This window comes from Glycine soja, chromosome 6 (assembly GCF_004193775.1).
Source record: "Glycine soja cultivar W05 chromosome 6, ASM419377v2, whole genome shotgun sequence".
NCBI lineage: Eukaryota > Viridiplantae > Streptophyta > Magnoliopsida > Fabales > Fabaceae > Glycine > Glycine soja.
In genome coordinates this window covers 15,441,254-15,456,797 of record NC_041007.1, presented here as the reverse complement: position 1 = coordinate 15,456,797, position 15,544 = coordinate 15,441,254, and the positions used below count along the sequence as shown (strand labels likewise).

The window sequence follows — 15,544 nt, the reverse complement described above, 5'->3', positions numbered from 1 at the left end:
GATGAGCCTGCCATATTTGAATTTGCATACATTGGATAGATATCTTCCTAATCGACAGTGTTGAGACTTTGAAATACGTAAAGAAAACTTGGAAATATGGAAAAATCTGAATAGTTTTTGTTGATAATGAGTACAATATTACTCGTATATAGGGAGACTAATCTTAATATTTACGGTTTATAATCTTACTGATAGTTATAGTTTAAAAAGGAAATTAAATTGCAGGAAAATATATATTTTTACAAATAGAAATAAGGAAAGAAAATCATGTGTTCCTAGATTCCCTGAAGTTGATGAATGAATATATATCATTCCTAAGATCTTACATGTGTTTTTTGACAAATCCTTTAGTTAATATATTTGCTGGATATGTTGTTACTCAGTCACTGCTTCAGTATGTGCTAGTTGATCTGTATGTGCTTTGTCTTGTCATACTAGATTGGGTTATGAGCAATGTTAATGATAGATTTATTATCACACAGAAGCTTCATAGGATCTGCATATTTTAAGATTGTCAAGAATGATCTTCATTTATAATACTACCTCTGGTCCTATATATAAGAAAATATCACTATTTTATTGTTAAATTTCTTTTTTACCCTTAAAATTGTGACATTTCCCCATGAAAGTGCATGCATTTATTAAGCTATCAACAAAACAAGCTACACTCATTGGTTAAAAAATTTATTTATAAAAATAACTACTTAAACCATTCAATATCATAGAGATAGAGAGGGAGAGAGAGCATGAGAGGGAGAGAGAGAGTGACACATAGAGATAGAGAGGGAGAGAGAAAGCAAGACAGGCATGAGAGGAGTGCAAACACAGAGAGAATGGGAGCATATGGTAGAGGGAGGGAGAGACTGAGAGTCAGGCATGAGAGGAGTGCAAGAGAGCACTCTCTGTTCCGTGACTACAACCTGTACCAGAGGAATGTTGGAGGAAGGCAACATCGTAGGTGGAGAAGCAGGGGAGAAAGGGGGATATCTGAACAAAGGGGTTGGCACAACAGAAATGAGAAGGAGGATAGCTATGATAAGGATGGAAACTGGACGAAGGTAACCAGCAAGAGATCAGCAAAGGAAAGAAAGAAGAAAATATCAGAGAAAAGAAGTCCTGACAAACACGTAACATGGAGAGAGCCCACATACCACCAACCCAACTGGAGAAATAAGGACGACATCACGTCTTTCTACTTCACACATTTTGCTGATGATGTTACTGAGGTGCGACTATGGAAAAATTTTAAAAAATGGGAAGATGTGCGTGAGGTTTACATTGCAAAACGACGTAACAAGGACGGAAGACGATATGGCTTCGTGCGCTTTAAGGGAGTTTCGGATGCCAAACGCCTAGAGGTTTAGTTGGATAATACCTTCATCAACGACCAGAAACTGTTTGTCAACCTACCCAGGTTTGCTAGATCAACTCGGACACACCCTGTGCAGACAATGATTGCTAATGGAGGGGAATCAATCAAAGACCTTAGCAAATACCGTGAACAAAGCAGCAGGCCAAGACTGCGATCATACGCAGAGGTGACGGCCCAGGGAGGTGCTTCAGAGGGAATGGTGATAGGCGCAGGAACAACAACCTTTATTTCTATACCACCCAAGAAAGGCGCGATTACTGGTGCAGTGGGGCGTGGGTGGGGAAATTAAAGAAGCCAATGTCGATGGAATGTGTGGAGGATCGCATATCGTGGGATTTCGGGTACAACATATGTACCAAATTCCTGGGGGACGATATGGTTCTCCTTACTGGACTTTCCGATGATAGAGCTCATCAACTTATCTCATCGGAGATTGATGGCGGTAACTCCATTTTCTACTCCCTAGAGAAGTGGCGACCGGGGATTAAACCAAACAATCGGGTTGTTTGGATCCAGCTCTGGGGTTTCCCGATTGAGGCGTGGGATACTGAACGCATGACGAAGGTCGTTTCCTGTATCGGCGACGTGATAGGACCCGACGACGACACTGAAGACCGTCGCCGGTTGGATCGGGCCCGCATGTTAGTCCGAACTCCCCTTCCGTCGACGATCAACAGGGAAGTCATTGTCCGAGTGGGGATTAACGAGTACAAGGTATAGATGGTGGAGGAGGTGGGAGATGACGGCGACACGAAGCGCAAGAGGTCCCTTCTGGCCGATGACTGGACGGACGACGTGCCGTCTGACGACGAGTGTGACGGCGCCGACGACGATGACTCCAATACCACGTTCTCCTTCTCGCCGAAGTTGTCCACGAAGAAGATGCTATAACGTTCGAACCACTGGTCACATGATATAACCAGTGGACTCAGACGTGAACCCAGTGGTCAAGACACTTCGTTGGGTAATAACCGCTCCGATGATAATTACAGAGAAAATGCAGAGGTCACAGCGACGCCTAACCAGGGCCTCCATTTAGCAAAGGTTGACCCTGGTGAATGCGTTTCAGAAAAGATAGCAGACAACAGCTTAATTGGGGAGGAAACATTGGAGAACACAAAAGCTGGGCCATGGCAGGTCAATGGAGAGTATTTGGGAAAGTTTTCGAATTGTGAGGGAAGAGCAGAAAAGGTGGTAGACTTATATGAAGAAAGTAGGGGACAGCTAACGGTTATGGGACCCCAACCAGACAGGTCCCCCTTGCAGTTTCAAAAGTTTTTTGGCCCAAGTAATAATTTGGGCCCAATAGGGAATACGGAGGGGTGCAACAAGAATAATTCCCCAACCAAGGCTCAATCTTCTAAAGGAAGTCCAGAAATGTTTGCCAAAGTTTATGTCTGGCAACGAAATGTTATATCTAAGGTTCCCATCCTATATCCTTACAAGTCCCCATCTGCTGAATGGTGTGATTTTGCTGACTAGAGATGAGGTACAACCTGGGATACTTTGCTGCTACTGATCTATCTTCACCTATCCATTGATCCTCCCAAAACTTTATATGGTCACCACATCCAACCCTCCACTCTATACTCCTCGATAATGGCTCGCCATACTCCGGATGCTGTAATACCCTTTTTAAATCCCTCCACCAAATAGAATCATTGTTGGTTGTTGGTGCATCGCCCAAGCTCCTCCACCCGCCATATCTGGATTCCAAAACCCTGGCCCAAAGTGCTCCTTGCTGCTGAAATAGACTCCACTTCCACTTTGCAAGTAATGCAATATTGAAAGTGTTTATATCCTTGATCCCCAACCCCCCTTTTTCCTTTGGAAGGCACACGGTGTCCCATTTGACCCAGGCTATCTTGTGATGATCCGCATCACCTCCCCATAAGAATTTTCTCTGTAAGCAAACCAGCTTGTCTATCACCTTTTTAGGAACCCTGAAAAAAGAAAAGAAATATATAGGAATGGATGTTAAGACAGACTTTATGAGAGTCACTCTCCCCCCAAAAGAAATGTGTCTTTGCTTCCATCTCGCTAATTTTCTCTCACACTTGGCGATTAGAGGATCCCACATCAAACTTCTTCTTGGATTAGCTCCAATAGGGATGCCTAGATAGGTAAAAGGAAAGGACAGTAGGCTACAATTGAGGTAATTGGCTGCTTCAAGTTTCCACTGTTTTGACATACCAAATGCTCCAAAACTACTTTTTACAAAATTGATTTTGAGTCCCGATACAAGTTCAAAAGCCCTCAAGATTGCTTTGATTGCTTTGATGTTCATCATGGTAGCCTCCCCGAAGAATATTGTGTCATCTGCGTATTGGAGGAAATTAATGTCCACATTGTTTGAACCCACTGAAAATCCCCTATATAAATTACTCCCCACAGCTGTTCTTACTAGCCCATTTAAAGCTTCAGCGACGATATTAAATAATAAGGGTGCTAGTGGATCCCCTTGCCTTAGTCCTCTTTGCGGGATGAACTCCTGCGTGGGGCTGCCATTCACCAGTATTGAAATAGAAGCAGACTTTAAGCATCCATCAATCCATCGAATCCATTTGTCACCGAATCCCATCCTTCTTAACATATACAGTAAAAAATTCCATGATACTGAGTCATAGGCCTTATCATAGTCGACTTTAAAAACAATGCAAGGCTTCTGGCCTTTCCTTGCTTCATCGACTACCTCGTTTCCTATCACCGCACTATGAAGCAAATGCCTTCCTTCGATGAATGTGGATTGTCTTTCATCAATGATGGAAGGCATAACCTTCTTCAGACGATTGGCCAATATCTTTGCCACTATCTTATAGATGCACCCTATCAGTGAAATAGGCCTGTAATCATTCAAAAGTTGTGGCTCCAGCACCTTTGGGAGGAGGGCTATAAATGATGCATTGGAACCTCTTGGAAAGCATTCGTTGACATGGAACTCATCTAAGAATTGGAGAACATCAGGTTTGATTAAATGCCAGAATCTTTTGATGAATTTAAAGTTAAGTCCGTCAGGCCCTGGGCTTTTCTCGCTTCCACATTCCCACACAGCGCTCTTCACCTCCTCTTCAGTAAAACGCGACAGTAACATCTCGTTTTGATGGTTGTCTATGGTGTGAAAGATTATGCTATCCAACCGAGGTCTGTGCTGGTCTGGTTCTTGAAACCGCTGCATAAAGAAAGATCTCACCTCCTCTTTCACCCGTGCCGGCTCTTCAGACCATGCTCCATTAATCCACACTCCTCTTAGGCTATTATTTCTGCGACTAGCATTCATCATCAAATGAAAGTATCTTGTATTACAATCGCCTTCTTTGATCCATGTAGACCTTGCCTTCTGCCTTAGTAAAGACTCATGTGATTGGGCCGCTCTCCACAAGTCTTCCTGAAGCTGCTTCCTGGTCATCATTTCATTAGGAGTCAGGTGTCTATCACCTGTGTTGGTCTCCAACTTGTTCAGTTCCTCCTCAATTTTCTTGTATCTCTTAAAAGTGTTACCGAACTGTTCCTTATTCCATGCTTTCAACTTTTGTTTCAGGCTTTTGATTTTTTCTTTCAACACATACCCACCCCAACCGCTTTGCTGATTAGAACTCCATGATTCTTGGACAATTTTCTTGAATGAATTATCCGAGAACCAACAATCTAAGACCCTAAAAGATTTAGGACCCCAGTCAACGAATTTAGATCTGAGCAAAATTGGACAGTGATCAGAGAAATTTCTATCCAATGTGTGCTGGGTGCTTCCAGGGCATTTGGCTAACCACTCTGGTGATACCAGAAATCTGTCCAACTTGCTCTTAGCGGTGCCGTTTGGTCCATGTGAACTGTCTGCCCAACCATGGCACTTCCTCAACCTCTAACTCCTCAATCCATTCGTTAAACTCGCTCATGTTGCTTTCTCCTGACCCTCTATGACATATGCCCACTCTTTCTGATGATGCTCTGATGTTATTAAAATCTCCTAGAACACACCATAGCCCCCCTTGGCTTTGATATTTCAGCTGTTTCACATTGTCCCACAAAATTCTTTTATTCTGGATGTCACATGGTGAGTAGATGGTGATGATATGAATCAATTGCTGCTCCTGAAGCCATTCTCCTACTAACAGTAGGAAACCTTGGCCAATGACCTTCCTTTGTAACTTAAAACTTTTTTCACTCCACAAGCATAGAATCCCACCAGCTGAATTTGATGCCGCTTGAGCTTCCCATCTGACATCGGTGTTCCCCCACAGTGCTTGACACATGGATCTGTCTACAATCTCTTTTTTTGTCTCCTGAATACATAGCATATCTATGTGCTGTTTATTAACCATTCTTCTAATTGTTGGCCACTTAATCCCCCTCCCTAAACCTCTGACATTATAAGTTATTATATTCATTGGACAATCCCCCTGCTTCCCAAGCTCTGTGCCTCTTTACGGTCTCTGTTCTCCATCTCCACTATTTTATTAATCGGCTCTGTTTGTGAAGACCCGGTAGTAACCCCCAGTGATTTTACCATCTCCCATATGTCTGCTGCCTCTTGGTTCCATAAGTGAGGCTCTGCCACTGCACACTCAGATTGTATTGATGAGTCCTCCGTATTGGCTATTTTTGTGTGATGTATCGTCCCACATTTGATTATGTTGTCACTCGGGACCTGCACTACATTTGGAGTGTTTGAAATTGAGTCCAGTTCTAAAGGTAATGGAATTCCAGGTGCACGGCCCGAAATGGATTTCCTTTTGGACCATCTCTTCCGTGAATAAACTTGTGAATATAGCTGTAACTTGCTGGCTATTGGGCTAGGTGCTGGTTGTATATAGGAGGCCTTGGGGGTGTGGGTAGAAAAGCCCATAACTCCTTCTGAATTCCCCTTACAGTCACGTGTTTCATTTAAATTTGAGACTTGCCCCGTGCTTTCTTGTTGCTTCTTCTTTTCTAAATTTCCTCTTTCAGATTCACTCACCAGCGTTACGTCAGCATTTAAGCTCCCGATACCGCCTGAATCTCCATTTCCATGAAGATTAGGTTGTCGGTCAGCGTGAATTTCGCTGAGATGAGCGGGGTTGGTTGCCGCAGTGACCGTTAGGCAGCTGGCTGTGTTTCGTGACCGGTCCATAGCCGTTGGGCTCTTTACCCGCGGAACAATTGCTTTACCCTTGAGTTTGCTGTTCTCCCTTTGCCCTCTGGGTAAACCCTCTTCATCGGGGTTCTGAGTTTCCGATGATGGCACGGTGGCTTCGGGCGCCGTCACGGGCTTAATGGATGCGGTCGCAGTCGTGACTTCGCCATGACCATGCATGTATGACTGGAGCTTCGATCCGGCCAGCGACGCGTTGACTCGTGGGCTGTGCGCTTCAGTGTTTATGTTCGCCGCCACAATCTCATCGTTGTCTCCGTTCAGCCACGAGCTCCGGTCTACCTCTCTTAGCATGCCGACGTCACTGTCTTCCGAATCAATTTCTTCAGATGACCCGTACGCGCTCCTCCGGCAATAGCACCTGTGTGGGTTGTTACCACTTTCTTCGACGACATGCACATTATAAGTCTCCCCTTGTATATGAACTCTGATTGAGTGTTGTATGAGTGGCAACCATGGGGTTTTGATGAGAACCCGTGCCCTGTCCAATCTCCGGGCCAGCTCAACGGTGTCGTCCACGTCCACCATGTCTCCGATAGCAGCTACAACCTTTCGAATTTGTGGCGTATCCCAAGCCTGTAATGGTAAGCCCCAGCAGTTAACCCATGTCAATCTATAACCTGTACGTAGCTTTGGGTTCCATTTTTTCAAAGAGTGGAATGGCGTGGCCCCTCCCTCTTCTTCCTCCTTCATCATTTGCTTTGCTCCTTCATCAGTGAGACCAAGTAACAGTACCATATCAGCACCCATATATTTTGGCGATACATCACCGCTGATGTCCCAATACAAGTCGTCTTCGACCCGGTCAAACATGGCAAGATTTTTCAGTCTACCCACCCACGTCTGATTAGCCTGCTTCTGCACCGTGTCCGGAATATCTAAATACACTGATGACCATGAACCTCCATTGCTACAACTTACATTTGTTGCTATTCTCGTTGACACTGCACTTTTGTTCGTTCTCGTCACTACCTCTGCATACGAGCCATATTGCAGAATCGGGTTTGGATATGCAGGCCTAGGTGCTGCCTTTCCCGTTTGCTCGTCATTCACCCCTCTTTCCACTTCTGAGTTTGGTTTTGTGACCTTGTTCCTCTCGAATTTTGGCGTGTTAACATACATCTTGAGCCCACCAAAGATGATGTTGTCTAGCTTCCTCTCTAGATTGTACGCATTCTCCACTCCTTCGAATCTGACGAACCCATACCTCCTGCCTTGCTTATTCCTGTTTTTGGAAATGAAGACCTCCTTTACAGCACCAAACGATTTGAAATGTATCCATAAATCTTTCTCCGTAACGCCATCAGGGAATCTCGTAAAGTAAAACGATGTTATGTTTCCTTTACTCCTCCAATTGTCTCGCCTGTAGCTCTGTCCTTGTTCGTACCTTTTCTCGGCATAGATCCGACGGGAATCCTCTCTCGCCCTCACTCTCTGTTGCTCTTTGTGTTGAGTCCTGTGTCTTACTCTCTCCCACCCAATCTCACACTCTCTCTCACCCTCACGGTCTCTCTCACTCTCTCGCTCACTCTCTCTCATCTCTCTATCATTGACACCATTAAAATTTGGAGCTGCCTTAATTGCCAGCCTCAAGGGTGGTAGTTTATTCCTTCATCAACTAGAGATATGGCCAAAGTAATGTATATAAGTGGGGGACAACCCTTAACTAACAAGCTGGTTTTGTGGGATAGAGTTAGGCCTAAACTCACATTCTAAGATATGTTGTTGTCAATATGTGATTAATAGTGTCATGTGATTATTGGAATATCTAATGGTGGTCAACTTTGCCTTACAAGTGGTTAATACTGTCATGAGGTTATTGAAATGTTTGACAGTTGTTACTTGTACCTTAAAATTTGTTATTGTTATATGCATCGATAATTATATACAATCATGTTTATCTACTCTTAACTAATTATGAAATAAAGTTAATCATGTGTGCTGGCTGAAAAAACCCAACAGGACGTTCATAAAATACTCTTATCACAGTAACGTTTCATAAGTCATACCATTTAATCTTAAGTTTTCTAAAATAGTTTTCAGCCAAAATAATTCACAAATATCTTGTGCCATAGCTCGCAGCACAAGTTTAGCACTTGACCAAGCCTTAAATTATGTTTTTAATTCCTCCAAGTTACATTACTAGCTGAGTTCAAACTTCAAACTAATAGTTATTGTCTTATTGATTGACATTTTTTTTTCTATTTATGTTTAAATAATAAGTTGATGTATGCATCAATGCTAGTTTATTGATTTATTCAATTAACCTTCTACAGGCACTGAAAGCTGTATCCCACAATTATCCTAACATAGTGTCTGCTTGTTGGGAAAAAGTTTCTGCTATTGTGCATGGCTTCCTTAGTACTGTGTGCCTTGAAGCTCCTTCCAGGCAGTCAAGTGATCATGTTGGTAGTCCTTCTTCATTTAATAATGAAAAAGTTCTGATCACTGCTATTAAGGTAGCAACTTTGCCCTTCTTCATACATGCTAAATCTTCCCTGAATTAGCCTCTCATTCCCCTTTCTGTTTGTTAGATTCACCGGTGTACAATCAGTAGTCAATTAGAGTGTAGAAAATGCATGTGTTGTATACATGGAAGTTAATTGGTGTTTTGGCATTCCTGTGTACCATATAGATTTTAATGTTCTTGCCATACTTTGTTATATTAATGTTCTGTTATTCTATGGGTCTGTTTGATTTACCCAAAAATGAAGGACTAGACAACATTAAAAATTAATGTTGTTCGATATTAAAAGTGGTTATGGATCAGTACAAAACAGGGGATAAAGCATCAGACAAAAATGCTACCTAGTAAACCAATGGATAACCTTTTTGGTCTCGCTCATTACTGAGAAAACAAAAATGCCCAACCTACTTCCTCATTATCATTAAATGAAGGCCATGGTAGTATGCTGTAGCAGATTTTTGACAAAAATGTTATCTAATGGCCATGGTGTGGCAATGTTGACTTCGAGGCTTCTATTTCCATGGCAGGTATGAAAGTTGAGGCGGAAATAGTTGGCAAATCACCTTACATTGATTGTCTTTGGATGCAGGATTTTGAGAGGGGATTCAATATTTAAGGGGATTTAAAATACTGTGATGAAATATTAGAGAAAGTTACTTTATGTTTAATATGTGCATTTACAATTACTTTAGTTGCATTTTCCTGTAGATTTATTCTGTTACAGAGTATTAGAGTATGTACAAAAGAGTTGCAGTATTCAACTTGACTCTTAGATAAAGGGAGATTGTTGGGAAGTTGTAAGTAAGAAGTCAGTTACAATTTAGTTACAAACAGAAGAGTTACAAACAAGTTGCAGTAACTGTTCTATAAATACATCTTTGTAACACAATATTCAGTGGCCAAATATATTTCTCTTTACTTGATTCTCAAGTTTCTCTTTCTCTCAAACTCTCTCTCGTATCTTCTTTATGATACTGTTTAGTTTCTAATACAGAGTTAGTTAGATTGTCAATTAGGTGGTTAGATGCTGACTTGCCAATGAGTCATACACTTCAGCTGTATAAGGTTACTATAGAAAAATGAACTGTATTTTTCTATATTTTGAAAAAGGTACAATGGTGTGTATAAATAGGGTTACAAGACTGATTCTGTACCCTAATTTAGAGCTAAAAATCAGGAACCAAAATCCCTATAATTGTTGTAACTAAGAAAGGAAAGAAATAATAGTAAATCCTAATTATAGCTGTACAATCAGAATCACATGATTCTGTCTAATTTCCGCAATCATCTACACTCCCCCTCAATCTGGGTGATAGATATCTATCATTCCCAGATTGGTTCTGATGTCCTCATATGAGCGTCTTGGAAGAGCTTTAGTCAGGATGTCTGCTGTTTGGTTACATGATGGAACATGGGTAACAACTATAATGTCTTGGTCAATTTTTTCCTTAATGAAGTGTCTGTCAATCTCTACATGTTTTGTTCAATCATTGTGAACTAGATTTTTGGCCATGCTTATGGTAGCTCTATTGTCATAGAGTATCTTCATTGTAGAGTTGGTGGGAATCCTGATTTCTTCCAACATCCTCTTCAGCCAAATTCCTTCGCAAATGCCATGTGCCATGGCTCTTAGTTCGGCTTCTGCACTACTCCTGGCTACCATGGATTGCTTCTTGCTCCTCCAAGTTACTAGGTTCCCCCACACAAAGGTGCAATAACCAGTAGTTGATTTCCTGTCAGATGCACAACCTGCCCAATCCGAGTCTGTATATACTTCAATGTCCTTGTCTCTTGAAGTAGAGACCTCTGCCTGGGATACCTTTGAGGTATTGTAGGATTCTCCTCATAGCTTTCTCATGAACATCTGTGGGATTTGACATATGGCGACTTGTCATACTTACTGCAAAACCAATGTCTGGCCTGGTATGTGTCAAGTAGATTAATTTTTCAACCAGACTTTGGTACCTGGTTTTATCAGCTGAGGACTATCATCTTCGGAGCTATTCTGGTTGGTTGGTTCTATAGGGGAGTTGGCAGCCTTGCACCCAAGCATCCCTGTTTCTTGAAGTAGATCTAGGGTGTACTTCCTTTGAGACATATAGATCCCATGCTTTGTTCGAGCCACTTCCATCCCAAGAAAGCACTTTAGCTGCCCCAAATTTTTTACCTCAAATTCTCTAGCCAGAAAACTCTTCAAGTGATTGATTTGGTTATGGTCATCTCCCGTGATTACAGTGTCATCCACATAGATGATAAATAGTGTTACCTTCCCTTCCAATGAGTGTTTAACAAACATTGTGTGATCTGACTGACATTGGGTGAAGCCCTCTTTCTTGACAACTCGGGTCAGCCTCTCAAACCAAGCTCTCGGAGATTGCTTAAGACCATACAATGACTTCCAGAGTTTGCATACCTTATTTGAGGTGCTGGCTGCTTCACAACCTGGAGGAATCTGCATGTACACTTCCTCTTCCAACTCACCGTTTAGGAAGGCATTTTTGATATCCAGCTGGTGCAAGGGCCAATCCAGGTTTGCTGCCAAGGGAAAAATAACTTGAACTCAGTTGAGTTTAGCTATTGGTGCAAAGATTTCTTCATAGTCCACCCCATATGATTGGGTGAATCCTTTTGCCACTAACCTGGCTTTGTACCGGTTTATACTACCACCAGCATTGTACTTGATAGTAAAAATCCACTTGCATCCAACTAGTCTCTTTCCTTTAGGTAGAGTAGTGATCTCCCAGGTGTTATTCTTTGCCAATGCTTGAAGCTCTTCATTCACTGCTGCATTCCATTCAGGATGTTGGAAAGCTTCCTGAATGTTTCTTGGGACGTGAGTGCTATCAAGCAATGCTACAAAAGCCTTGTATCCCTGTGATGATTTTCCATAGGACATATTTTTCAGTGGGGTGTTGAGTGCAGGTTCTCACCCCTTTTCTCAAGGCAATAGGCATATCCAAGTTACTTGTATTAGTATGAATGGATTCAGAGATGGGAAAAGAGTTACCTTTGGGAATTTCATTTTTAGGAGCCTGGTCAGATTCATGGCTCTGCATTGGAACTGTGATTGGCTCTACTGCCTTATGGTTTCCCCTTTTTCTAACGTAAACCCTCCAGTTTTGGTCTTGGCTCCTTGGTTGAGCTTCTTCTGGTACCGCAGAAACAGTTTCTGTTGGTACTGCTTATCAGTTTTTTCAATCTCCGGTTCTGCAGGAGTACTTTCTGGAATCTCGAAAGGTGCAGCCATCTCATCCTTTTGAGTCTAAAAGTTGGAATTCTGTCATGTCAGTCAAAACTGGCATCTTCTCCCCCTGAATGCCTACTTTGGGATAGCAAGACTGATGCTCGAAAAATGTCACATCCATTGTATGATAGAATTTTCTGGTTGTGGGAGAGTAGCAATTATACCCCTTTTGGTGAGGTGAGTATCTTAGGAATATGCTTTTGATGGACTTGGGATCAAGTTTACTATGGTGCGGGTCTAGGTTGTGAACAAAAGCTAAACAGCCAAACACTTTCAAGGGAATTGAGGTGAGGATTTTGTTGGTTGGGTAGGTGGTCTGAAGGACTGCATGAGGGGTGTTGAAATTAAGGACACTAGAAGGCATTTTGTTTATGAGATAGGTTGCGGACAATACAGCTTCTTCCCAAAATTGTTTTGGTACATTTGTGGCCAACATCAGTGATCTTGTCACTTCCAGTAGGTGTCTATTTTTTCTCTCTGCCAAACCATTCTGTTGTGGAGTGTCTACACATGAACTCTGATGCACAATTCCATTTTTCTGTAGGTAGGAATTCAGCATGGAATTATAATATTCACGACCGTTATTTGTTCTCAGCACCTTAATGTTGGTTTGGAATTGTGTTTGCACCATTGCATGAAAAATTTCAAATATTCGTGCTACTTCTGACTTTTCCTTAAGAAACACTCGTGTGACTCTTGTGTGGTCATCAATGAACGTCACAAACCATCTAGAGCCGGTAATATTGCTGGCTCTTGGTGGTCCCCATACATCACTATGGATTAGCGAGAATGGTTGGGAAGGTTTGTAAGGTTGTGGGGGGTAAGTGCTCCTGGTACGCTTGGATAATTGACAAGTTTCACAATGAAAATTTCTTAGTCTTTTATTGAATAATGATGGGAACATTTTTTTCAAATACATAAAATTTGGGTAGCCTAATCTATAGTGCCACAACATTACTGCAGGGATTACTCTCTGTATTTCTTCTTGTCATCTGGGCACTTCCATTCTATTTCTTCGTAGGTATCCAATTGCTGCTAGTATCTACTCAAGGTGTTGAAAAATTCAGTGATTGATTTTTCTCCCTGTTTCAGGTCATGGAGTAGGCTCTTGATCTAAAATATGGCAGAAGTGTTGTCAATATTTGAGTATGTCTCCTTCACCGCATCCCATATCTCCTTTGCGGTGTCATAATACATGAAGTTCTCCCCAATTTCATTTGTCATGGTATTGAGAAGCCACGACATCACCAAACTATTTTCCAGTTGCCATTTTTGAAGGTTGGGATCCCCCTTTTCTGGTTGTTTGGGGTCGCCCAAGATATACCTTTCCTTTCCTTTTCCTTGGAGGAAGATGCAAACTGACCTCTCCCATTGGATGAAGTTTGGGCCATTCAGTTTGTGGCCTGTGATAGGGAGAGTAATCCCTTCAGGTGAGCTGGTTAGCAGCATGCCAATCTCCCCTTTGGTTGTGTTTTCTGTTTTCTCCCTTTCCTTGGTAGGGCTGGCGCTAGGTTCAGGGAAGTATCAGATCAAGCTCTGATACCATATAGAAAAATGAACTGTATTTTTTTATATTTTGAAAAAGGTATAATGGTGTGTATAAATAGGGTTACAAGACTGATTCTGTACCCTAATTTAGAGCTAAAAATCAGGAACCAAAATCCCTATAATTGTTGTAACTAAGAAAGGAAAGAAATAATAGCAAATCCTAATTATAGCTGTACAATCAGGATTGCATGATTCTGTCTAATTTCCGCAATCATCTACAGTTACCCTCTTTGTACATTGTACTACTGAAATGATTGACAAACATTTCAGTTTAATTCTGCTGAACTTTTCACTTTATCCAATTCTCTGTATTCTATTATGGTATCATGAGCTTTTAATCTATCCAAACCATGACTTCTCTGCAAAATTCTTTGTTCAATTCTAGAGTTCGTGTAGTATTAGAGTAGTAGAAAGGGAGGTGCAGTATTCAGCTGCACACTCACTTAACTATGACTGTTACCATGTTAGTTCTTAGTTAGTTATGACAGTTACTACATTAGTTAAGTGTCAATGTTAGTTAAGACTTTGTTAGAAGGTTAGTTAGTAAAAACTAACTGTTCTAGAACTCTATATATACTTCTCTTTGTAACAGAGATCAGTTGCCCAATCATAATAACATTTTCTGATTCTGTAAGTTCTTTCTCTTTTTTTCTCTTTATCTCATCTTCTTCTTCTTCACTTCTGTTAAGAACTCTTTTATGGTATCTAGAGCTTGGTGACGATCATCAATGGCGTCTCAAGAGAATGCGTTGCTTTCTGCTTCTTCGTTTCCGAATTCAATTTCTCACAAGCTTGATGATTCAATTTTTCTGCTCTGGCGACAACAAGTTGAACCAGTTATCAAGTCCCATCGACTTCAGCGATTCGCCGCGAATCCCTAGATTACGCTCCACTTTCTCTCTGAAGATGCATTGAGAATCCAGCATATGAAAGTTGGTAGCAACAGGATCAGGTGCTCCTCACATGGCTTCAATCGACTCTCTCTATGTCGATTTTATCGCGAGTTCTAGGATGCACCGATTCCTATGAGGTTTGGGAATGCATTCACGATTATTTCCACAAGAAAAACAATAGCCACAGCTTGTCAACTTCGCACTCAGCTTCGTGCTACGACACTTGCAGGCAAATCAATGCTTGAATTTCTGTCGCAAATTCTAGCAATTTCTGATTCTCTTGTTTCTATTGGAAGCCCGTGGAGGTAGCTATAGTGGCAGTTTTAACTGTAGTGGTGATGGTGGTGCCAGTGGTCGTGCCGGTAGTGGCAGTGGCCTTGGTCGTGGTGCCGGTCACTTCACTAATTTCCAATTTCAGGTCTGGAAAGAAAACACAGACATATAGTTGAGTTAGGTCTTACCTTACTTCATCATGCTACTTTACCTCTCAAGTTTTGGGATTCTGCTTTTTGCACAACTGTCTACTTGATAAATAGATTACCTACAACATCCCTTAAGTTTGAAATACCTTATCATGTGCTGTTTCAAAAGCTTCCTGATTACAGTTTTCTCAAAACCTTTGGGTGTTCTTGCTTTCCCTTACTCAGACCTTATAACAACCATAAATTAGACTTTAGGTCTCATGAATGTATCTTCTTGGGGTATTCTACATCTCATAAAGGGTATAAATGTCTGTCTCCCTCAAGAAGAGTTTATATCTCTAAGGATGTGATATTCAATGATTCAAAGTTTCCTTCTGCTGACCTTTTTGAGTCCTCCTCTCTTTCTAGTCAGTCTAACTCTTCCTTAACTCAGCATTACTTTCCTCCTATTCCTATTATACAACCCTCAA

At 41.6% G+C, this 15,544-nt stretch overlaps 1 protein-coding gene across 4 annotated transcripts in view; it reads left to right on the top strand.

The window, feature by feature from the left end:
- Positions 1-15,544, top strand: part of LOC114416438 (HEAT repeat-containing protein 6) — an 88,386-nt gene that overhangs the window by 49,211 nt on the left and 23,631 nt on the right. For all 4 annotated transcript variants that reach the window (XM_028381301.1, XM_028381302.1, XM_028381304.1 and 1 more), the window contains one exon: positions 8,777-8,959. In XM_028381301.1, coding sequence (XP_028237102.1) covers positions 8,777-8,959 — 183 coding nt within the window. The remainder of the gene's footprint in view (positions 1-8,776; positions 8,960-15,544) is intronic.